Below are 24448 nucleotides of genomic sequence, written 5' to 3' on the forward strand. Positions count from 1 at the left end.
TCCGGGTTTCGAGACTGTTAAAATATCTCACCCATCCACCTGTCTCAGTGGATGACACATCTAGATAGACCGGGAAATATATCTTACACATTCAACCCCAATCCTGTCATTAAACCATCAGAGAACGGAAAGGGACTTGGGATAACTCACTGCCATCAAGTTGATGCCAACTATAGGAATCCCTCTGGGATTCTGAAATGGTCACTATTTGTGGGAGTGGGAAGCCCCAGCTTTCTCCTTCAGAGGTGCTGGTGGTTTTGAAATGCAGACTTTGGGGATTGAAGCCCAATGCATAACCACTATGCCACCCAGGCTCCTTAAGATACTTCAGAAAACCGCCCAACTTAAAGGCATTTGCAGTGAATTCCTGGTTCAAAAGGCAAGGGAGTAAGTAGATTTCCAGTCATCTGCCCTGTATTACATTAATGTCCCAAATCTTGTTAAGTATCCCAAATCTTATCAACTACAAATGCTTCAAACCTTTTACTCACCGAGCTTTTGTCAGTTGGAAAAACATTTACCAGAGAATTTATCCTTGGTGTTAACAGAGTTTCCTCTTGATTAGAAATGAGTTCTCTTAGCAATTAAAAAAACAAAAACCAAGTCTCATCTTTCTCCCTTTGAGTGGGATTGAACTGCTGACCCTGTGGTTAGCAGCACAATGCCTAACTCACAGCATCACCAGGGCTCCTTACTGGCTTCCTCACTCACTACTATCAAGTCCATGCTGACGAATAGTGACCTATAGGGTTTCCCAGACGGTAGCAGTTACTAAGAGGCGAAAGCCCGGTCTTACGGCCATTGCCTTCCTAGCAGGTAAAAATAAGATGAAGTGTTTTCATTGCAACAAGAAGGGAAGTCTATTGCCGACATCGTACACACAGCCTGGGGAACGCAGAGGGACAGAATGGGAAGGAGAGAACAGGACGCAATCAGCAAATGGAAGGACGCTTGCTCCCTTCTCTCATTTTCTGCCGTGGGATGTTACTGCCACAAAAGCCAAGGGCTCACTGCCCGGTGCAAACCATTCAGATCAGGCCACACACCCCACACACACACCCCACACCCTCCCAAAGTGGGCGGAGCAGCAGGCAAGCAGCACCTAATAGCACGAGGTGCTCCACGTCCCCTGCACCCACTTGCACAGAAAGGGGACACAGGCCCAATGCCCGGCCAGTGGCCCTCGTGGGCAGCCACCGCCTGTCCTGTCACTGTGTTCTCGGTGTTGCTCTGCTGCTAGACAGGGCCAGACTCCGATGGGCTAGGAAGGCATGTGGTCCCGGCTTCGAAAGCCAGCAATGAAAGCGCCGTGAAGAGCAATGATTGGTGGCGGTGCATGTGCGGTGCATGAGCAGGGGCCTGGCTCGAGGTCAGCTAACAACAGTGGCCGATCACAAGCAGCAGGGCCAGCTCCCAGTGACTATACCCCTCTCTGTGCCAGGTGCTGCTCAGGACATCAGCAGCAGCCTGGACAAAACCGGGTCACGGAACTTCAATTTCCCATGGGGCCGTTTCCTAGCCTGCCTGGTAGTGTCCACGCATACATTTGAATCCGATTAACTAACGGCCACAACCTAAGGCTCTCAGCGGAGCTCAGCGATGTTGTCGCCAGCGTTGCAGGGTCTGCAGGCCTCACCTCCCTGCTCAGGGAGATCCTGTTTCCACTGGACCTTATACACCACTGTTTCCTCAAAAGGTGCGCGACCTTCCTCTTCCTCCTCCGATTACATTGCTGGCAAGGGAAGGAAGGAAGGAAACGGCCCAGAGCAAAACCAGTCAAAATACTGTACTTCTCCAACCGGACTTAGTATTTTTCCCTTCTGCTTTCTCAACGCCGCCCGCCAGTTAGCAGGGACAATTTTGTGTTTGTGCACCCCCAGCCCGTAAACATTAAATCATCTCACAGGAAAGAAAGAAAGACCCACGGAATTCAACATCAGGCGAGCCACCGCCTCTTCCCCGGGGTCATATAGGCAACCGCTCCAAGTGATATAAATCACAAGAGAAGAAAACCAGAAGCAAGAGCTCTTTGTTCTTATATGGCCGCGCTCAATTCAAAGCCTGAGGAGACCGGCATCCTCCCTGAAAGGTGACCGTTGGGACGTGGTGATTTTTGAAGTATGGTCCTTCCCCATCTGGAAGGATGGGGGGGGCAGGGATGACATTACAAGAACATGTATCACTGGGACCACGGACATTGCAAAACTACCTGTGCCCTTTATTAAGGTAGCTTCTCTAAGGAATGGCTTTAGTCGATTGGGAGTTTTAGGGAGCGTTGGTGGCAGCAGAGGTTATGTATTGCGCTGCTAACCACAAGGTCAGCGGTTCAAATCCACTAGTCAGTCTGAGAGACAAAGATGAGGCTTTCTGTTCCGGGAAAGATTTACAGTCTCAGAATGCCACAGAGGTACTTCTACACTGTTCTTTCGGACCAGTATGAGTAAGCACTGACCTTGACGGTAGTGAGTTTGGGGAATTTTGTATTGGAGATTCTTTTCTTTCCTGCTTGTTTTACATTGTTTTGAAAAATTTCGGAAGAAGGAGTGCTGTTCAGATCATACCTATGCACCCCAGTGCATCCCGTAGAACGTGTTCCAGCATGCTCGCTCCGGTGCCACTAAGATCTAGTTCAAGGATAACAGACTGCAAAGCACTTCTCAGAAAATACTTTGGGGCTGGAATTTCCATGAAATAAGGGAGTTGTCAACCGGCCACTAGAAACCTTTCAATTATACAGATGTTTTTATTGCAACACTAATCAGGGAAAGATTCAACTTACATTTCCACTTAAGCGAAAGCCCTCTTGTGGATCTACTTTATGCATAATCCTATTGAAGAGGAGACACCAGGGGCAGGAGAGAGGCAAAGTGCCAACAGCCAACTCGTCCCCCTTCTAACTCTGCTTTTTACCGCCCTCAGCATGCCCACCCTGATAACACCTTGATAGAATACGGCTTCTCCCTTGAGAACCCCAAGTTGAGAAGGCCAAAAGGAAGGAAGGGACCTGGTGTGTATCGAACACCTGTTGCTACCAGAAGCTTTGAATCCCCACTGCATCCTTCTGAAGTGCCTCCGACCAAAAAAGGAGCCCTCGGTGCCTACTACGTTAGTGGGGTACACAATGGCCTGCTAGCTGCTAACCGCAAGGTCAGTACTTCAAAACCACCAGCCACTCCGAGGGAGAAAGAGGAGGCTTTCTACGCCTATAAAGAGTACCAGTTTGGGAAACTCACAGGAGCATTTCCACCCTGTGCCATGGGGACCCTCTGAGTCAGAACTGACTTGATGGTAGTGAGCCTGTCTTTTCGGTTTGTTTTTCGTTTCCCCCCACCACAAATAAAAATGATACAACAACAGCCGTCAAGTCCTCCTCCACCCATGAGGCACCCACCTTTGCGGCCCACGAGGAACCGCTCCCTGCGATTTCGAGGCTGTGACGATTTGGAAGCAGATTACCCAGTCTTTCTTGTAAGGGGCCTCTGGTAGGTTCGAACCACCAACCTTTAGATTAGTAGTTGAGCACTTCACCATTGGCACTACTCAGGGATTTGGAAGTAATGGGTATAGTCTTCATTTTACACACAGAGGCTCTTTTGCAGGTTAGGCCATCAGCCTGGGTCTCAGTATTATTGAACTGAAGGTCTGATTCTAAAGTTCGCTCTCTCTCTCTGACTTGGCGGCATGCCTTGAGGCAGCACTGGCCCTAGCCACTCTGGAAGGGCACCACAGACCGAGGGGGACAACTGGGATGGAAACCAGGTCTTCCCTTCCCACCATATCTCAAACAGATGCATCAGGTTGACACGTCCCTCATGTAGTGGGCTAAGCCCCAAGAGGCAGCAGCATCAGACTGGGAGCCAAGTGACACATCGCCTCATTCCAGCTTTGCCCCTTAGAGGTGCTGCAGACTTGTGCCAGGCTTGTAGCCTCTCTGGGTGGTTTCCTCACCTAGACCCAGAGATGCTCAGTTCTCAGACTCTGAGTCTATGAAGACACCACGTTCCAATGTGTCCATTCTCAGAATTAAGAAATGGCCCGTATCATCATAGACATAGCTGCTAGACCTTTGAGAAGAGAACAAAGAGAAATCCCACTGATACGACACAACTAGGTAGTCAGTCTGTGGTAGTTCCGAGATCTGCGAACCGCAAGGTCAGCAGTTCGGAACCACCAACCGTGTGCTGGGAGAAAGACGAGACGCTCCACTCCCATAAAGAGTTGATGCTTTGGAAACCCACAGGGGCAGCTTTCCCCTGTCCTCCAGGGTCGCTATGAGTCTGAACGGCAGGGAGGGAGTGCATGCTAATGGCACTGGGGTCCTCAAGGACTGAGGTCTCTGGACTCAGGTCCCTCCTGGGTCTCAGTTTCATCCCGCGAGGAAAGACGTGGCTGCTGTGGACCACAAGTGTTGACTGCGAAAGGTGTCCCTCAGCTCGTTGCAATGGCATATGCTAAAGGAAGATGACAGAATAGCAAACTCCTTCGCTGGTCATCAGGAAGCAGAGACTCGGGCCGGTCCTGGCAGTTACCAATGAAATGCCCCCAGACGTCAGGCTGAGCCATGGTGGCCCAAGGCTAAGTGTTTGGCTAGTAAATGAAAGGCTGGCTGTTCAAAAGCCTCAGCCACTCCATGGAAGAAAGATGTGACTCGGCTCCTGTGAACATGACAGCCTCGGAGACCCGAGGACGCAGGCTCCCTTTGTGTTACGGGGTCACTATGAGTCTGGACCATTTGCACAGCGATGGGTTTAGGGTATTTGGCTCATTCTGTCTGAGTTCAGTCCTCCAGGTTACAAGATAGAAACCAGATTCCAGATTCTAATCTGAAGTCCTGGAAAGCTCCTCCTGCCACCAAGATAAATAATCCCAGTTCCAACCATGGCAGACAGCTGCCCACAGAGAAAAGAATAGAAAAATCAGGTTCACATGCTTCATCCAGGATTCTCTGGGATTAAAAACGAGCTCATCAATTCAGAAATGAAAAGTGATAAAAAAAAAAAATCCAACCTGCGTTATGACACCTCGTTTACTGTTGAAACAAGGGTGCACCTCTGGGGAAATTGCATGGCATCCACCGTTCACCTTCCTATTGATCTGCCCCCCCCCTCTGAGGCTCGGCATAAAATGCCTATAGATATGGGACAAGATGGACTAGAAATGGAGAGGTAACAATATGAGGGACTTCAAAACATTCGTGGGAAAACGGGACCCATAATGTCATAAAAGAGACTGGGCTTCTTGGCTGGGCAGAGACTGGCAGGACCCCCACCCCACAGCCCCCCACCTCAGCCTATGCCCTCTCCGGTCTGGAACAGAAATCACCTCCCTGTTAGACTCACAACCACGTAAGATCAAAAGGGCAGCATCTACGAAGGGATGGAGGGTTGGGAAAGAAGGGGGAATGGAAATGGGAAACACAGAGGAAGCAGGATAAGCGATGGATGAGTTGAAGCAAAATGTGTCGCTGTCATTGAATGGAAAGCTGAGGATCTGCTCTGGAAACCTTCACCTCCATCACAATGAAAAACTTCTTTAAACAAAGGAAAATCAGAATTCAAATTTAGTGAGATTTTCCCCCACAAACTTTTAGAAATCCCTTCATATGCCAAGTGCCCAAAGGGCAACTAGCCCAGCATGCATGGATATGAAAAACTCTTATTAAATGTGTTTCCAGAAAAGTTGGGTGATTGGAGTTCAACTGTGTTGTTACAATGCCAACTCAGTCACAGGAGCAGAATGGGCTTCCAGAAGGGCAGACTCTCCAGGTGCCCCAAGAAAGAGCCTCCAAGGTTATTGGAATGGCAATGTTAACATAACAAAGCTATTTCATCTAAGTCAGAGGGGTCCGGGAAGCACTCTGAGCTAAATCACTGCAGGGTAGATTAAATCAGGCTAAAAATACCAGCCACCTTGATGAAATGAACTAAAAGGATTTAGAATATACCAAGGGCAATATGCCGAGATCATATGAAATATCAATTTAATTTCCTATGCCTCTGAGATTCCTAACTCGACCTTTCATTGGAAGCGACCGATACACAATGCTCTCCAAGGTCACTCGCCCTCTGTTCTAACGTATGCATTTACATGATTACGTGAGTCCCAAAAGTTTGCTGTAAAATTGAACATCTTGAATCAGGATGATAAACTACGCACAGGAGAATGCTACCGAAAAGAGCTTCATGGCTAAGGCAGATGTCATCAGATCATAGACCACTACTCCCAAATCCCAGACCCCAAACCCAGAGCTATTTATTCAAGTACAACTCATAGCAATTTATATAGGGTTTCTGAGATGGTAAATCTTTATGGGAGTAGACAGGCTTATTTTTCTCCCAGGAGAGCAGTTGGTGAGTTTGAACCATTAACCTTGTGTTTATCCTACAGCACCACCAGGCAATCTCTTAAGAGCCCCTACTAATGGTTCCTAAGAGACTCGGTGGTATAGCAGCTTATGAGTCTGGCTGTCAACTGCAAGGTTAGCAGTTCAAATTCATGAATTGCTCGTTAGGAGAAAGAGGAGGCAATCTGCTCCAGGAAAGGTTTACAGCCTCTGAAAGCCACAGGGGCAGCTCTACTCTGTTGTGTAGGGTTCACTGTGGGTCAGAATGGACTTGATGATCATGAGTTTAATGGATCCTTATTAGGGGCTTTGGGGTTCTATGATGAAGTATACACTTTGTCAGTGTTACCCACCTTGGCTCTACCATCAAGTGTTCAGTCTACAGCTGGGAGTGCTCAGGGTGAGGGGCAGACCAACAAAGAAAGGCAGGGAAATTACACAAAAATCACACATTCACCCCTTTATGTAGGAATTAGTTCCCATGCCTCTACATACCAACACCCCACTTTCCCAATCAAGTTTTCAGTCCATGTGAATCAAGTGATTCTGAGCCTACCCAGTCAAGAGCTAGGGCAAGTATTAAGAAAACAAACATCCTGCTTGTGGCCCAGAGACCAGGCGCTTGCCGTCTGGGCCCCGGTCCCAGAGAGAAGGGTAAAGCTCCGACTACCTTCTCATCCAGTTGTCTGTAGAGGCTGGAGATCTCCTCGTCGTACTTCTCCTTCTCCTCCGAGGAGATGGCAGCCACCACCGGAGCCATGTTGTCTAGGATGGGCGTGTTATCACAGGGCTCCAGGCTCTTCTGGTCCTTGGCACTGATCTGTTCATCCTCGGGCACCGCTTCTCCTACAAAACACGGCCAAAGCATTCATCATGAATTCACCCTGGAAGGAAGAATGTTACAGTCGCCCTGAGTCAAAAAGACACAGGATATATTAAAGAGCTGTATACAGAATTCATGTTCTATCTATCTAACTAAAAAAAAATTATAGTTAATTAACCTAAACTAGTCTAAGGAAGATGGGACCTTGTCGTCTACCTGCTCGGGTTCTGCGTCACTAAGGAAGATGGGACCTTGTCGTCTACCTGCTCGGGTTATGCGTCACATCAGTTGTTTCCAGCAAGCTCATAAGCTCTCATAACTACTCCAACTTGCAGCGAAACCCAGAATTTTTTTACATCCATTTTGCTTTTCTGGGGGATGAGTATCCTGGGGCCTCACTAGAAGCATTTCTCTCTGGTGAATGATTCAAAGCCAAACAGGGCCCTGAGGCACCCTAATTACCAATTAATTATGTTACTGGTCCCTGAATAGAAACAACCAAATCCAGGGACTAATCCACCCTTGTTTAAAAGAGCACTCAAGGGCCTCCCTGAACAGCGGCCTCCTTTGCCACGAGACCAGAGGAGCCCGATGGTGCCCAGCTACCATCACTGGGCACCCGATTAAAGATTCAATTGAAGAATCCCGATCAAAAAGGGGTCCAAGTAGAACAAACCTCCAAATCCTCATGCACTCTCGACTTTTTGGATCCAACGGGACTGGATGAATCCCCGAAACTACTGCCCTGAGATAATCTTTAAACCTTAAGCCAAAAATACGCCCTCGAGTATTCTCAAACCCAAACTACTCTTTAGCTTAACTAGTTTTTAAAAAAATCTGCCAAGAGCACTAAGCTCTTTTAGGAATTCTCTGTATATTCAAATTGACGTCAGCAACTTGAAAAATGAGATCGAAACTTTAGGGGGCAGCAACTGTAGGGGAACGAGAGGGAAACAATGCGGTCAAGGAAGGCGAGCATGTCCGTCCCAGCAGAGTCAGTACATCGCGCCGCTCAACAGGTAGGCATTGTGCTTGCATCTTCTCAACAACAATGGAATCCATCCATTTGACAGGGACAAAGAGAAGAACACGCTTGGCCCCAAGCCCCTCCGAATTTATAAGTCCCTGAATCTGAAAGGAAGCAGGGAGCCAAGGGTATTCCTGGGCCCAGGGTCTCTGGTGGGGGCTGCACTGACACACCTCCCACTAGCCCTCTCTCCCCCAGGAAATGAGCACTAATTGGCTCTGCTGGAGAGTTCAAAGAGAATAATTTCCTGTGATGTCAGATAGTTCTAAGAATGGGAAAAACCAGTCACTCTAGAAGGCCCTGCAGAGACCCTGCCCGCCACACGTCTCCCAACGCGGGAGTAGCATTTGTTGGAGCCTTCACAGGACGCACTGCCAACTGGACGCTGCAAATGGCATGGGATGCAATAGGTGCAGTGCTCAGACTGGCGCATGACAGTGTCTCTCAAGAAAAGCACTGCAGGGGAAGGGGGGGGGAGTACCCAAAGAGATGTTATGAAAACTGTGTGGCCCAATGGAGTCTCTAAAACGAGCTTCTTGGAAAGCACACCCCAACGACACATACTGTTGCACCACACTGTTCACTTTCAACTTCAACTTCACACTCATTTTTGCAACAATCAGGGAACGTCCTGCAGGGTTCCAAGCCTCACCCCAGTTCTCAGCCCATAAAACCTACTTTGTGGAAATTCCCCGGGAAAACCACTTTGTGTCGCCAGAGAACATTTCTCACACACAACAGAAGAATGAAAATCCTAATCTTCCAGCTTCATCAACTCCATAATAGACTAATGAACTGCAAGGAACCTACTGGACCACAATGTGCATCGACCCCCAACATAAATAAAACCCTTTGTGACGAGTCAGTGTGACTGTGTACGAGGACCCCACATTCACAGGGGGCAACAAACGCCCGGCGGTGTTGGGAGCTGCAACAACTTGACGCAAAGCCCGGAGAAGCTTAATCTGCTGAACGCAAAACTCAACCAACCCCTTTCTTTCAATATTATTGACCTGAAACAAAATCAGTCTCAGAGTTACCTTCGAAGTGAACCTGAACCAAATCAATATTTTACTCAGTTCTAGTTGCTGCTTGAACACATCCATCAACCACTTTAGTGTGCAGAGTGGATTGCGGCCAATTAAAGGGACACAGCCTGGTAATTCTACAGATAGAAGTATCCCAGTTCCTACGACAGATCTGTGTGTGTGTGTGTGTGTGTGTGTGCACGTGCGCGCGCAACACCTGAAGTGCTTACAATTAAAACATGTAACTACATATATAAGGAACTTCAAGACGTTCATGGAAATTTTTCATTATCTTTCCATTCCAATTTTCCACAAGTTCTTTGAAATTCCCTTGTTTAGGCTTTTTTCTTAGCAAACAAATAATTCAGGATATGTTCTTACTATGATCAATTAAACAAGTTAAGCAATAGAGACTCTACACGAAACTCTGAAAATTCTCCTGCCAACATCCAAGTCTACTCCCTCTCCGGGGAAAGTAGTCCTGGTAACGGAGTGATTACATGTGGGGCTGCGAACTGAAAGTCAGCTATTCAAAACCACCAGGCTGCTGTGAGGGAGAAAGCAAGGCTTTCCACTCCCATAAAGAACATAGTCTAGGAACCTGACATGAGGTCCCCGGGGGTAACTGAGCCAGCATCGACGGGATGGCAGGGAGTTTTGCTCCAGGGGAAATGGCCAGCACCAACATCCTTCCCTCTGGGACTCTGGCTCCAATTCTTCCACTCTACCTTCTGGAATTTGGAACCAGGGCAATCAGGTAAAGAGTCAATTTGCCCTTCCAGCTTCAACCTGTTGAAGCAAGATTCTTAGTACTTCAGTACTAGAAAGCTACCAGAATATGGTTGTATTATCCACAGGCCAACGCACCCCACGTCCACACCAGCATTAAGACACAAAAACACAGTTCCTAAACAGCCAGAGAGAGAAACCAAGACCCGCGAAAGCCATTGACTCGGTTCCGATTGTAAAGACTAAATCTTTACAGAAAGCCTCCTCCTTCTTGCACGGAGCCTCTGGTGGGTTTGAACCTCCTACCTTGCAGTTAGGCCGTCCAACACTCATCCACCAGCGGCACCAGGGCTCACCAATTTAGTGAGGGTGGGATGAGCGGGAAAGCCGCATGTGCGTTTCCATTAATGTGGGAGGGCACAGAATAAGGCTGAACCGCCTCTAGGACTTGCTCAAACTGAAATACCAGAGCTGCCGTCATCCCTGGTGCAGGCCCTGCAGCATCTCTGTGTACTAGGTTGTTTGTGTGCGATGACGAAAAATGCCAGCAATCTGGTCCATGCTGTTTAGATGCACCAGGAAAATAATCAACCAGATTTAGCATCTACATCTCCAAGGACATGAATCTTAAAAAACAAAAACAACATTCAATTAATCACAAGCCCCTCTCTTGCTTCACCTCTTGGCCTGCATTGCATCCAGGCATTACCAACGGCTTCCTCAGGGAGTGGTTCTGAAAATGCCGTTAGTGTATGTGCAACCCAAAAGGGGGATTCTTTGAGGTCCATCCCTTAGCCCCTTTTCTCTCCCTGCCTAATTCTCAACTCTTTAGGCTTCTCAGGACAATTGCTATTGTTACCCAGTTTGAGATTAGGGTTTCTGGGCTCTTCCTGCAAGGCCCTGCGTGCATTCCAAAAATGAAACACCAAGCTTTGTTGCGGGTTGATTTGTATTTATTATTGAAACGATATGTGAAACCTCGACCACAGCAGACTGTCTCTGGAACGATTCTCGGAACCAAAGCCCCAGCACGCCTCCCACAAAGCTACACATCTCAACCAGGGACTCTTCCCAGTTTATGTTCCAAAGGTCAGGCCGTCCTAGGGATTCTTTTCTGCGGCAGCCTTTCAGGCTGAGAACAAAGTGGCAACCCGGGGGGACAAAGCGGCAGGCACCTGCGGAGGAGCGCCGCTGCCCTGCCCAGCACCGAGCTAACCGCACCGGCCGGCTCACAGTCACGTCTGGGAATTGTGAATTCCCAGCGCTGTGCACGCCTGGACACCAGGCCATCGGTCTCCATGGCAATCCCGCCACGCTAATGGAGACTATTCCCTGTCCTGCCGTGGCCGAGCCTCGGGAGAAGCCCCCGCCTGGCTGCACTTACAGAACTGACAAGGAAGAAGCTGCAACCGCACCCTGGAGAAACACTGTCCTGGGGAGGGGGGGGGGGCAGACCAGCATCTATATTTATCCTCCCTCTTTGAAGGGAAAAGATCTCTCCCGGTGGATCCCCTAAAGCATATACCTGCCTCTCTATAGGGAAAGCGGTTATAATATCGCAAAACATCCCATTTCTAGAATAAAAAGGCTTCTCCCTTGTCCCGCCCCCCACCGCATCCCACCCCCCAACCCCCACAAGAAACCGTCCCCTTCTTCCAAGCAGCGTCCCTGCCACTTACTCTTGTCAGACGTAATTACCTTTAAGGACTAAAAAGATTTGTGTCTACACCGGAGCATTCACTTGGCACGTTACCTGTAAGGTTTGTGGCGCATTTTAATTATGAAATGAAATACACCCCCACCCCCAAGGGCATAAACAGCGTTTCTACAAAACCCAGAAATAAATCCGTAGCAAGAGACTAGAACGACAGGCTAATCAAAAATTCTCATTAGGGCTATTAGCTAAAAATTCTAAAGCACATCCCTTTATTTTTCACACCGCCTGCCCACCCCACCCCCCAAAAGGAAATCATTAGGACCGCCAGTAATTCATTAACATTTTACACATGACGTGGCAACAAGCTAGTTATCCGTTTCCCAAATTCCGCGTCCTTGAAACCTCGGGAGAGCAGAGGAACGTAATTGCCTGCCGCCAACGCGGGTGGATGTGCTGGCGCTTCCAGGACCCACCGCGGCCCTTTCCACACCAACGCAATAGGCCCAGGGCCCGCTCGAATAGTAGAAAATTTCTGTATCGAATAAACTCATAGGAAACCTTTAGGTTGCCAGATGGGTCTGAGCAGCTGGGTGCAAGATGTCACTACATAAATGTGAGGCTTGAAAAAGAAAGAGGGGAAAAATCACTCCCTTCATGGAATTATTTTGCATGCAAATAGCATCGTTCGTCACCCTAGTTCCTAAAAATACTGTCAGCAGTTTAAACCATTCTCAGATCCCTTCGCAAGTCGTTTTCTAAGACATACGCTGGTGCCTCCGGACTGTGCCCACTGGTGACCTCCTAAATAGGTCACGTCAGTCCCAACGGTCAGTATCCCCTTTAGCTGTGACCTCAACAGAGACGAGGCCCAAACAAACCGGGCATCTCAAAGGTCTATTATCATGGTGCATGTAGGAGGGCGGCCAGTATCCTCCGCAGATTCGTGGGAGGCTGAAACAGCAAATCACAGTCCCCACCACGGAGGCCCCGCAGCTCCGCAGAAGCCCAGCTCAGACCGTGTTAGACTGCCTTCGTTCATAGAACCGAGCATGCTGGTCTGGCAGGTTTCAAACCTGGAGAACATATGTTAGAGAGGCCGCCGCCGATCCGAGGTTCCCCAGCCTTCTCCCTCTGTGATGAAATCGTGTCTTCGTATGATTTTAGCAGGTGAGGTAAATCTACCCCACTCTGGAATTTCATTATGCTAGAGACCAAGCAGAAATGCTGAGCGTCGGCGCATTGCCCCGCACACTGTTGGCACCTGGCCTTTCAGGTCGTCAGTCTGACTTAAGCCCCGGGAAAAGGCTGTTTTATTTTAGGTACAAGATTCAAAGACGGATTAGACAAGAAAGCACTTGTAAACACTGGCCTGGCAGTGCACGGGGGACTGTGGACCAACCACCTTACGCTTAATGAAACTAGGGCTTCAGGGGTCCCGCCTACCACTGCCAAGAGTGTTCTTGATGGATGGGGGAGGGGATAAATTGGGACCCATAAAGCATTCTGAATCCTGCTCCCACCTGAATCCATCACTACCACCTGGGACTAACCATGTCCTTTTCCCACAGTCAACAAACGATTTCTAGATCTACACGACATGCCACTATATTACAGACATATAAGACCCCAAAATATATTATTACAGGAGAGTTCTATGAACACTATGTATAATATATATTATAAATTATAGGGGGAAAATGTTTTTGTCCTGGTAACTGCCCCACTCCATCAAGACTCTCTGGTCCTGTAGGCTGAACAAATTTCCAGGACGCACAAGTGCTTACTAAGCCAGGTCTCTAGATTCGAAGACTGGCATCACTCGTAGCCCACAAGATGTCACTAGTAAATTGCACTGGACATTTGCCGTTTATCAGCCACTCAACACCCAGTCTCATACCCTGCACACACACCCTTCCAATTGCACGCAGTCTTAGGGGGCAATGCATGCCCTCCCCTTCCCCAGCCAAGGCACACCACCAGGCACAGTGCTCCTGCTTCACTCCCGAGAGTCGGAGCCGCCGCGTAATGTGATGTGAGGACAGGAAAGTCACTGGAAGAGGACTCACTCCGGTGTGACGTCTATGAGCATCCAGGGGCAGCTTCTGCCTGCTTCCTCCACGGTTCCTCTGCTTCTGTGTCGCATTCATTCACTGCTAATGGATTTTCTTTTGTTTTAAGCCAAGGAGGGAGGGTGGGCTCGGCTCCTGTTGCTGGCAACCCTGACCCCCTAAGTGCCCCACTGGAAGACTCAGTCTTTCTAAAAGCAACGGTAGCCTTGCCTGAAGCTACTCTGCCGTTTTTGCAATGTCCGAAATGAATGAAGGCGCGCTACGGTTTGTACCGAGGAGGCTGGTGGTGCATGAGTAGGTCGTGCATTGGACTGCTCACTGGAAGGTCAGGCTGTCCCCACCCCTACCCCACCCCACCCCTGTAAGATGTACTGTTCAGAAACCCTGTGAGTTGGAACTAACTTGATGGCGGTGGATTTTTTCCCCAGGTGGCACAGATGGCTCAGGGCCTGGAACATCCTCTGGGGCAGTTCGGCTCCACATACCGGAGGCCACCATGAGCCGGAATGATGGAAGCTAACAGCGGCTGCCGCCACAAGGACAGGTCTATCAGTGAGGAGCCTACTCTGAGAGCCAAGGCTCCGTTCTGGCTCGAGGAGAACATGCAAGTCCCCCTCAGGCTAGATCAGGTTGAAAAGAGGTGGCTTGCGGTGAAAGTGACAGGGGTGGCAGTGGAGAAAGGCCAGCCTATAGGAGTGGAAGGGACAGAATCATATGAAGGCTTTTCCAAAAGTTCGTGGGAAAATGGAATGAAACGATAGTGGCATGTTTTACAGCAATTTGGCTGTCACTTACCATGGGGTCACACATACTTTGCTTTCACCTCTTTTCACATTATCCGCTTAAACCAGGGGTCCTCAAACTATGGCCCGTGGGACAGACGTGCCCCACCAAGGACATTTATCCAGCCCACCGGTTGTTTTTGTCCCGTTTTGTTGTTTTACTTCAAAATAAGATATGTGCAGTGTGCATAGGAATTTGTTCATAGTTTTTTAAAAAAACTATAGTCTGGCCCTCCAACAGGTCTGAGGGACAGTGAATTGCCCCCCTGTTTAAAAAGTTGAGGAGCCCTGGCTTAAACAAACAACAACAAAAGCTCACTGCCCTTGAGTCCAGTCTGGCTCCTAGTGACAGTGGTTCTCAACCTTCTTAGAGCTGCGACCCTTTCATACAGTTCCTCATGTGGTGGTGACCCCAACCATAACATTATTTTCGTTGCTACATCATCACTGTCATTTAGCTACTGTTATGAAACAGGTGACCCCGTGAAAGAGTCGTTCGACCCCCAAGGGTGTCATGACCAACAGGTTGAGAACCACTGTTCTAGGGCAGGGTAGAAATGCCCTTGTGAGTTTCTGAGACTGTAATGGCTTACATGAGTAGAAAGTTTCATCTTTCTCCCAAGGAGTGACTGGTGGTTTCGAACTGCCCACTTCTTGGTTGGCAGCCTAAACCTAAACCAAAATTCACTTCCATCAAATCGAGGCTGACGCACAGCAACTCTGTAGGCCGGGATTGAACTGCCCAGTGAATTCCCGAGACTCTCCCACGGAGCAGGCTGGTGGTCTCGAACTGCCGGTTTTGTGAATCAGAGCCCAGTGAGGAACCGCTATGCCACCAGGGCTCCCCTAAACACTGTGCCTTTATCTGCTTAGACCCTTCCAAAGTCATTTGCAGTTCCGACACCATATTATTTTTACCTTTCTCAAACGTTCTATTCCAACCACATTCTACGTTCAAAACAGCATGTTGGATAAAGGGTACATACCCGCGTGAGCACACACACACACACACACACACACACACACACACACACACACACACACACCCTCCTCTGCTACACTCTCTTTTGGCCTTACTCTCTCAGGTGGAATATAACAAACTTTAAATTTGTAAGCACATCATTCAGCATAAGCAGTCTCTCTCCCTGGGGGAGCTCAGAGGACTGACAAGACTCTTGGGTCGCGCCTGCGCTCCTCAGATGGCAGTGTGGAAGCAGGAACTCCCAGGAGGCACTGACAAGAACTGTCTCCTGGAAGTGGGGAATAAACAGATGTGTCACATTGAAAAAGCAATCTGGTGATCTCCCGCCACTTGGGATTTTAGTCGAGGGCACTGCCTCTTCTCTAGCCCACCTTTCAACTTCCTACTTCCACAGTTGAAGCAATGCCCACTGCCAGCTCTTGTGACTTCTGCTCCAAGCAGTCAGAACTGCAACCCAGGGCCCTGATGCAGAGCCTCTAGCCCCCCTCTACATGGATGAACCTCTACATGGATGAACCTCTACACGGATGAACCTCTACATGGATGAACTTCTACACGGATGAGCCTACATGGATGAACCTCTACATGGATGAACCTCTACATGGATGAACCTCTACATGGATTAGCCTCTACATGGATTAGCCTCTACATGGATGAATGCATAAGTGCCCATAGCCTCTAGTCCCCCTGTACATGGATGAACCTTTACATGGATGAACCTCTACATGGATGAACCTTTACATGGATGAACCTCTACACGGATGAACCTTTACATGGATGAACCTTTACATGGATGAACTTCTACACGGATGAGCCTACATGGATGAACCTCTACATGGATGAACCTCTACATGGATGAACCTCTACATGGATGAACCTCTACATGGATTAGCCTCTACATGGATGAATGCATAAGTGCCCATAGCCTCTAGTCCCCCTGCACATGGATGAATCTTTACATGGATGAACCTCTACATGGATGAACCTTTACATGGATGAACCTCTACACGGATGAACCTTTACATGGATGAACCTCTACATGGATGAACCTTTACATGGATGAACCTTTACATGGATGAATGCATAAGTGCCCATAGCCATTCCTTTGTTTGTTTTTGGTGTGTCACCTGACATGGTAAAGTGGAGGGGCAGGGAGGAGAGGAAGGCCCTTGACAGGATGGGTGGACACAGTGGCTGCGACGCTGGGCTCAGGCATGGGAATAACGGGGAGGGTGGTGCGGGCCCGGGCAGGGTTTCCTTCTGTTGTGCAGAGGGTCGCTAAGAGTTGGAGCCAACTTGATGGCACGTCCCAGCAGCTGCCCCTTACATGCCCACTTAACTGGCATGGGCAGGAAGGGCGAGGGCTAGCTCACCAAGAATCCACCTAAGAGTCAGGCTCCCCAGCCTCAGAGACCAGCTCTACCAGGTCTACCTCGGGTTACCCGTCTTTAACCCTTTGCAACCCTCATTTCACTAGCCTTTGGAAAGTCAGAGGCTAAGGCTCATCACACAGGGCACGTCAACATGAAATCCACAGCTCAGGAACACAACAGGAAAGGCCTGGTTTTGCGTGTCCTGCTGCAAAGGCGCAGTGAACATGGGCACATCATGTTTCGCAGTTAATTCTTGAGTTAAAGCTGAACACTATCATCACTGCTCGTCAAGGACCACTCCTCACTGCCCCTCCCTCCCCCCCTTCCAGCCTGCAACCTCCACCGTCAGTCAGCTCTTTGCCTCCAGAAATCATACACAACGTGAATGTTTGTTTGGGGCTTACTCAGCAGAGAGACAGTTGTGAGGGAGTGCCTGCACTGCATCTTCCCTCTTCTTTCTTCCTGTCTTCTCCTAAGGAAGCCTCCCTCCTTCCCCCTCTGCAGCCTCACAGCTGATGAGACACTCCGAATTCTCTCCAGCTCTGGCAGCTCCTTCTGAAATCCAGACCCTCAGACTCAATTCAATTAGAGGGTCCACCCACTCCCAGAGAATTCATTCTCTGTCACAGTGACCCTACCTAGGGGGTTGGGAGCTGTAAATCTTTTGGGGAGCAGGAGAGCCTCATCTTCCGTCCACGGAGCGTCTGGTGAGTTTGAACCACTGACCTCTCGATAACAGTGCAAAGCTTACCCTTCAGTGCCACCCACCAAGGCTGCCTTCCTCCCTACTCGGCTCCCTGACCCCAGTCCTGGTTCTCCTTCAAGGTTTCGCCACCCGATCCAGCAAGCCGGGAAATGAAGCCACTCTTCACACCGCCCTCTGGCCATGTCCAACCCAAACCTGCTGATTTCACCCCTGAAATACCACTCAGATCCTCCCACTTCTCCCCTCCCCACTGCCGGGTCTCTCGGCTCAAAGGAGTATCCGCTCATCCCCTCTCCCCCGAAATGCTCCCCCTTACTTCCTGACACCTCCTTCTCCCTGTTCCAGTCCCTGCTCAAATGCACATTAAAAAATGTAAATCTGATATGCTCTCCAGCTTCATCCTCCAGAACAGCTTCCCGGTGCTTTCAAGATCATGACCAAACTCTTGAACAGGACTGAAAACCCTTGCCCTGGGAAGAGCCTCCATCCCATCTCCGGCCAGTGCCCCACTTCCTCACCAGGCCTTGCTGCTCCACCTGCCCAGCTCTGCACACCAGCCCTTGTGACCGGTACGCCATCCATCTCCATACCCACTTCCGCTTCACCCCTTCCATCTCCCCTGGCTGGCTGCTCTTCCTCTCAGATGCTATTCTCTAAGTTGCTTATTCGGGGAAGCCTTCTCAGTAAGGGCCGGAGCCTCCTGTCCCCCAAAAAACGCTCTTAGCAGCTGGCATGTCGCCCTCTTGCTGCATGGTGATCAGCACAGGTTTGTTGTGCCTTCACCACGGGAGTCTCCTCTCCATCAGACTGCACACTCTGAGAGCAGAGGCCCTGCCTGATGGCGCTCCGTTTCCTCTCCAGCACCTGCATGACCCCCAGGGGTCCGGAACACACACTGACTGCACTTTGTGTGCCAGAGACTGCGTGAAGTTTCCATCTCTTGGACTTTGTTATTCTTGTTAGTTTCTTTTCAATGTTTTCCTGTGTGTGAAATCTAGGATAGGTCATCTATAGAGATAAGTCACTGAATTAATAGTTCCCTGGGGGAATGGCAGGGGAGGTTGGGGGGCAGGGATGGAGAGTTAATCACGAAAACAACAAGAAAGAAAAAAACGCTCTAAAACAGATTGTGGTGGTGGATGTACAACTATCTGGATGCGACTGAACTTTGAATTAATTGTATGATATGTGAATTATATGCCAATAAGCCTGTTGGAGGAAGGGTGGAGGAGGGGGGAAAGAAAAAGAAAGATGATCAGGAAATTACCCCCCCCCCGCCCCCAAAATGGGACCCAACAGAATTCTGTAAGGGCCGTGGATGGTGCGACAAACACGCTGTCTCAAGTGACACAAGGGGCCCTGGCGAGCAGCACGCTCTGAGAGGTGGGCGGTTTGAAGACCCCAGCCCCCTCCGTGCTCTGCAGCAGGAACTGCCTGTCACCTGCCCCACAGTCTTTCCTCCTTTGGAGCCGCTGGGTGGGTCTGAACAACCGACTTTTCAGTAGCCAGCTGAGTACTTCCCCGTGGCACCACCAAGGCGCCCTGTGATGCCAGCTTAGGTTTATCCTGCCCTAGCCCTCAGGGCCCTTGGGAACAGGGCTCCCTCCATCCCCACACACAGACGTGGTTGCTAGCAGTAGAACCTGACTTGCCAGCACTCAATGACACCCCAGCCAAGGCCTGTGTAGGGGGCTCTGACCTCGAACCGGCACAGAGCATGACAATGAGTCACAGTGATGGTACCCGTAGCCATCACATGTTTCCCTGACGTACATTTAAGATTCCAACCGACAGCAACCCTAAGTGTGTCCAATAATCTTTATGGAAGCTGACGGCCTCATCTTGTTGCCTTGGAATGGCCGTTGGGCTTTCAACTGCCAACCTTGTGCTTAGCAGCCAGACGCTTACCCACAGTGTCACCGGGGCTTTTGAAATGATGGTCAGGAGGGTCCACAGAGAGACCAAGAACAGAGGTAGGCTCAGTCCAAAAGAGACGCTAGCACAAGGGTGGGCTGGGCCAGTGGGGCAGTAGACAGACCCCAGAGGACAGCACTGGATGAAGGACACAGAACTGGGGGTTCTGTGTGGAGGATGAGAGACAGAACAAAGATGGGGGCTGGTGTCAGCTGCCAGCTCCGCAGTGTTTGTAAGGCCAGCCCCTAGCCTGCACCAGAAGGCGTCCTGGGTTGCCCCCAGCAGAGTGCTGACCAAGAGGATTCCAGAAAAGAACAAATCTTCGCTTGGCCCGCCTTCCCCCTCCCAAGCCCCATCACCAAGTGCTCGGCCTGAAGACCAATTGCCAGGAAACGGCCGTAGCCCCAGGTGCTGGACTATTCAGCCATTCTAGCTGGCTTTCCAAACACACGTGCATCAAGAAATGCTTCTGAAAAGAAAGGAACCATGGTATTTAGGCTACTGGGTCATCTTTTGAGCCTCTCTTAAATTCTCATTAGCCATGTAATTGCTTTTCAATTAAACAGTAGCTCTTGACACCCCACCCTGGCTAGCAAAATAAAAGAAATAGAAAAAGCAGTCACAAACATGTCATCACAAGACCAAGTGCTGTGAGCACTGCAGGGACCAAACGGGCCACACAACCCGTCAGCACTTGCTGCACCCCTGCCAGCAGAGGCTGCACAAAGCAGAGGAGAATCAGGGAACAGCAGCCTCCAGCTCCCTGCTGCCTTTCTCCAGGCAGACACAGACAGGCAGGCAGTTTTTAAAAATAGTCTGTTTCTGATCTCCGCCTGCACTTGAGTCTGGAAACCCCTCGTCAACGCCTCACCCACCACTCACTCACCTACCCACTGCACCTCAGCTCTCGGAGGTATTTTCTCCCGGGAGAAGGAGTGTGCTGGATGTGGGGGTCAGGAAGGGCCTAGTCAGGAAAGGAGGCTCCACGTTAGCGTGGAACCCCATGCCTCTGCAGAAGCTGGGGAGATGGGAACAAACCAGCAAGCAAAGAAGCGGAGGGTGCCCGGCTATCAAAAGGTACAGCGTCTGGGGTCGTAAAGGCTTGAAGATAAGCAAACGGCCATCTAGCTCAGAAGCAACAAAGCCCACATGGAAGAAGCACACCAGCCTGTGTGATCACGAGGTGTCGAAGGGATCAGGTGTCAGGCATCAAAGAACAAAAAAATCCTATCATTGTGAATGAGGGGGAGTGTGGAGTGAAGACCCAAAGTCCATCTATGGGTAACTGGACAGTCCCTTACAGAAGGGTCACAGGAAGGAGACAAGCCAGTCAGGGTGCAGTATAGCCCTGATGAAACATGCAACTTTCCTCTAGTTCTTTAATGCTTCCTCCCCACCACTATCCTGATCCCAATTCTACCTTACTAATTCGGCTAGACCAGAGCATGTACACTGGTACAGATAGGAACTGGAAACACAGGGAATCCAGGACAGATGACTCCTTCAGGACCAATAATGAGTAATGATATCAGGAGAAGGGGGAGGTAGAGTGGAAAGGGGGAACCGATTACAAGGACCTACATATAACCTGCTCCCTGGGGCATAGACAACAGAAAAGTGGATGAAGGGAGACGTCAGACAGTGTAAGACATGACAAAATAATATTAATTTATAAATTATCAAGGGTTCATGAGGGAGGGTGGGGAAGGGAGAGGAAAAATGAGAAGCTGATACCAAGGGCTCAGGTGGAAAGAAAATGTTTTGAGAATGATTAGGGCAACAAATGTACAAATGTGCTTGACACAATGGATTGATGGATGGATGGATGGATGGTGATAAGAATTGTACCAGCCGCCAATAAAAAAAAAATGTTTTTTGTTGTTATTTTTTTTAATGCAAGCAAACACTTACTAGGGATAACTTCTGCTGCATCAGTGAGCAAATTCACCAGCGGGAGAAGGGCCTTTTACCAAAAGCAATTGGAACCACTATGTCTCAGGCACTGCCGTCCAAACGTCAACTGTGGCTACCCAAGGGGGCTAGGTGGGCAACTCCTTGGAACCAGATTCCCTAATCTTGCAAACTGTTGTCTGTCCGCCCTGACAATGTTCCTAAACCAAGTGATGGGGGAACCGGGTGGGTGGGTAATGGGAGGCGAGTTCTAGCAATGAGAAACAGCCGCTTGCTCCAGAGGTTGCTACCAGACAGACAAGCTTCACCTTCATCGTTCCTTCCCTCGCGTCTCCCAGATTACCCAGGGAGAAGGAAGCACACACTCTGATCTCATTCTTCCTCTTCATTGATTCTTACCATTTCTCCACCTGTTCAGCTCCATCTCCAGATGCTGGATAACATTTTTCAAAGTCTTGTTTTTTTCCTTCTCTTTTTCATATTTCTTCTTCCATTCTTCCGCTGTCAGCTCCAGGTTCACAGAGACTGTGTTCTTGATGGTCTTCGCTCTGGGATTAAAATGAAGAGGGACAGATCCTGAGCACAGCCATCAGCATGAGCAGAGGCTCCGAGTCCTTTCATGTCAAAGGGTTGGGATGGGCAAGGCAGAGGGAGCCCAGGATTCATCTATGACTTCCCAATCACATCAATGGCACCATCGGTCCTCAAAGCTATAAGCACACTCTTTCCTCCTCCATCCCTCTCACAGTGACTGATTCTGGCTCATAGCGACCCTAGAGAATAGAGTACAACTACTCATTGGGTTTCTGGGGCTCTATGGGAGCAGAAAGCCTCATCTTTCTCTGGCTGGCCTTATGGTGAGCAGCCCAACATGGGATCTGCTGTGCCATCTTCCAGCCCACTAGTCTCGAAATCCTATGGCCTCTTAGGTGAATTGCCACAACACCTTCTCTTTCTCTGGTCCTCCCGACACCCTCTTAGTCTATGTTTTCAAGTCTGACATATGGTTGTTACCTTTTACAAACCTTCTACAACTTCCTGCACCCCACAATGAGAGAATCTTCCTAAATGCCAGAGGGCCCCCACAAGTTTGTGAGAACATGGAATGAAAAGATAACTAAAAATTTTCCACTCTTTAAAGCCCACCTTCCCCACATCCCCCAACTCCTTTTGATTCAAGAAACACTCCGTCTGTGCTAGAGCTTGGTTTCAGCACGTCAAATAAGACACTGTGTTCCCACCTGGAGCTCACAGCTTTCCTTGTCAGTGAAATACCTCACTCTGAACTCACTGCCATCGAGTCGATTCGGACTCCTACCTTTGGGGGCATACGAGCCTGGAACTCTTTATGGGAGTAGAAAGCTTTGTCTTTCTGGAGCAGAGAGGCTGGTGGTTTCAAACTGCTGACTTTGCGGGTAGCAGCCCAACTTGTAGCCACGGCACCACCAGGAACCATCAATAAGACATGGATGAAAATAGCATCATCAGTCTTTTCTCTACATCAGATCTGGGACCTGGAAGCATCTCAGATATGTGGAACACATGTCAATACATGCCTCAAGGTCAGGGGGTCATCTGAATGAGTGAGGAGACCTGATAAAACCTGGCTACGTGCTGAGTACATGGCCCATTGCAGCCAAGGGTGATCAAGCAGACATGAAGCGTCCAGTGTCCTCAGAGCAACACATTTTCCAAGCAAAGTCAGAACTCAAGATTAAAAAATTTTCTATCTCTTAAATTTTTTTTTTCAAAATAATTGTGGGACAAACATGTCTCACCAAAACCCAAACTCACTGCCATGAGCAACCCTATGGGTAGTAATTGATAAGAGTAGAAAGCCTTGTCTTTCCCCCAGGGAGCTGGTGGTTTCAAACTGCTGACCTTGTGGTTAGCAGCATAATGCGTTACCACTACACCACCAGAGCTCCTCATGTCTAGTGGCCACCATTTTGCCCACTTCTAGTCGTGGATGAGTCACTCTGAGGGCCTGTGGACCAGGGGATTGTGATGGACGACAGCTGGTCGTAACTCAAGGCACCAAAACGGTGGCAGCTCTGGGTGATACTAGAAAGCAAAGATATGATTTCCGCATATGAACCAACACATAAGCATCCCTTGTCCAGCTGCTCCAGTATAAACACTGCAAATAAAAACATGCAATTGTTCTGGTTTATTTGCAACTGGTTTTCAGGCCCAGCCTTGGCAGCGCCATCGGATGGGCGGCACCGTGGCTCATGTTAATAACCGCTCTTATCAAAGGTCGCCTTCGGCGGCTTTTCTGTTTCGCTGACAGAAATTCAGCAGTCGGCCCTGCAGAAATTAATTCCTTGCACAGACAGCTAAATAACTCAACCGTCAAAAGAGGAGTTGAGCTACTTCAAAAGAAGACTCGGTCGGCTTTAAGAAGTAGTGCGCCCCTCTCTGGCTCACTCTAGCTTGAGGCTGCGGTCTCCAGGAGGAGGCGCTGCTGCTCTCATTTCTCAAATAGCAGCAATTTTATTATTCCTTGTCTGGGCTGGTCTGTCCCCCCTCCCCCCACACACACTCACCCTCCCCCTCCCACCACCACCTTCTCAGATACAAGCCCCCGAGCACCGCAGCATCCATCTCAGCTTCCTTGGTCAGAGAGTGACAAACATTCCACAGTGGCCGTGCTCATGGGCATGCAAGGGCGTACGTTCAGGCTACCAAGTCTTACTTTTTAAAGCATAAACGGCCTCTCGAGACTTCAAATGACACCAGAAAGGAGAAGAAAACAAAATCCCCAAAACACGTCTCCCTGCTGCATTGAGGGAGGTCAAGCCCGAAGCACGTGTTGTGAGCAGCCCCAGCGAGGCTATCCCTGGAGTAAACACTGCTCGTTTTAAAACTTCTTCAAAGCTGCCCGAGCATCCTTTCCCTTGGAACATCCCTTCACTTTCACTTTTATATTCGTCAGGGTCCTGGTAGGGAACAAATGATTCAGCCAAATTGGGGGTTGTGGGGAGATCCCAGCCACGTGCTTAGCTGGCACCAACAGCTAAGTGCTCAACAGTTAAGTTAGCCTAGCAGTTGGCAGTTCAAAACCTCCCAGAGGCAATCAGCTTCTGAAAGGTCGCAGCCTC

General features: G+C 49.4%; 1 protein-coding gene across 1 annotated transcript in view; it reads right to left on the bottom strand.

The window, feature by feature from the left end:
• Nucleotides 1–24448, bottom strand: part of KIF5C (kinesin family member 5C) — a 205416-nt gene that overhangs the window by 62467 nt on the left and 118501 nt on the right. The window contains exons 11-12 of the mRNA XM_075529815.1: nucleotides 21744–21892; nucleotides 7014–7189 (exon numbers count right to left, since the gene is read on the bottom strand). Of these exons, the coding sequence (XP_075385930.1) occupies nucleotides 7014–7189; nucleotides 21744–21892 (325 nt within the window). The remainder of the gene's footprint in view (nucleotides 1–7013; nucleotides 7190–21743; nucleotides 21893–24448) is intronic.

Source organism: Tenrec ecaudatus, chromosome 13, assembly GCF_050624435.1.
Source record: "Tenrec ecaudatus isolate mTenEca1 chromosome 13, mTenEca1.hap1, whole genome shotgun sequence".
NCBI classification, from domain to species: Eukaryota; Metazoa; Chordata; class Mammalia; order Afrosoricida; family Tenrecidae; genus Tenrec; species Tenrec ecaudatus.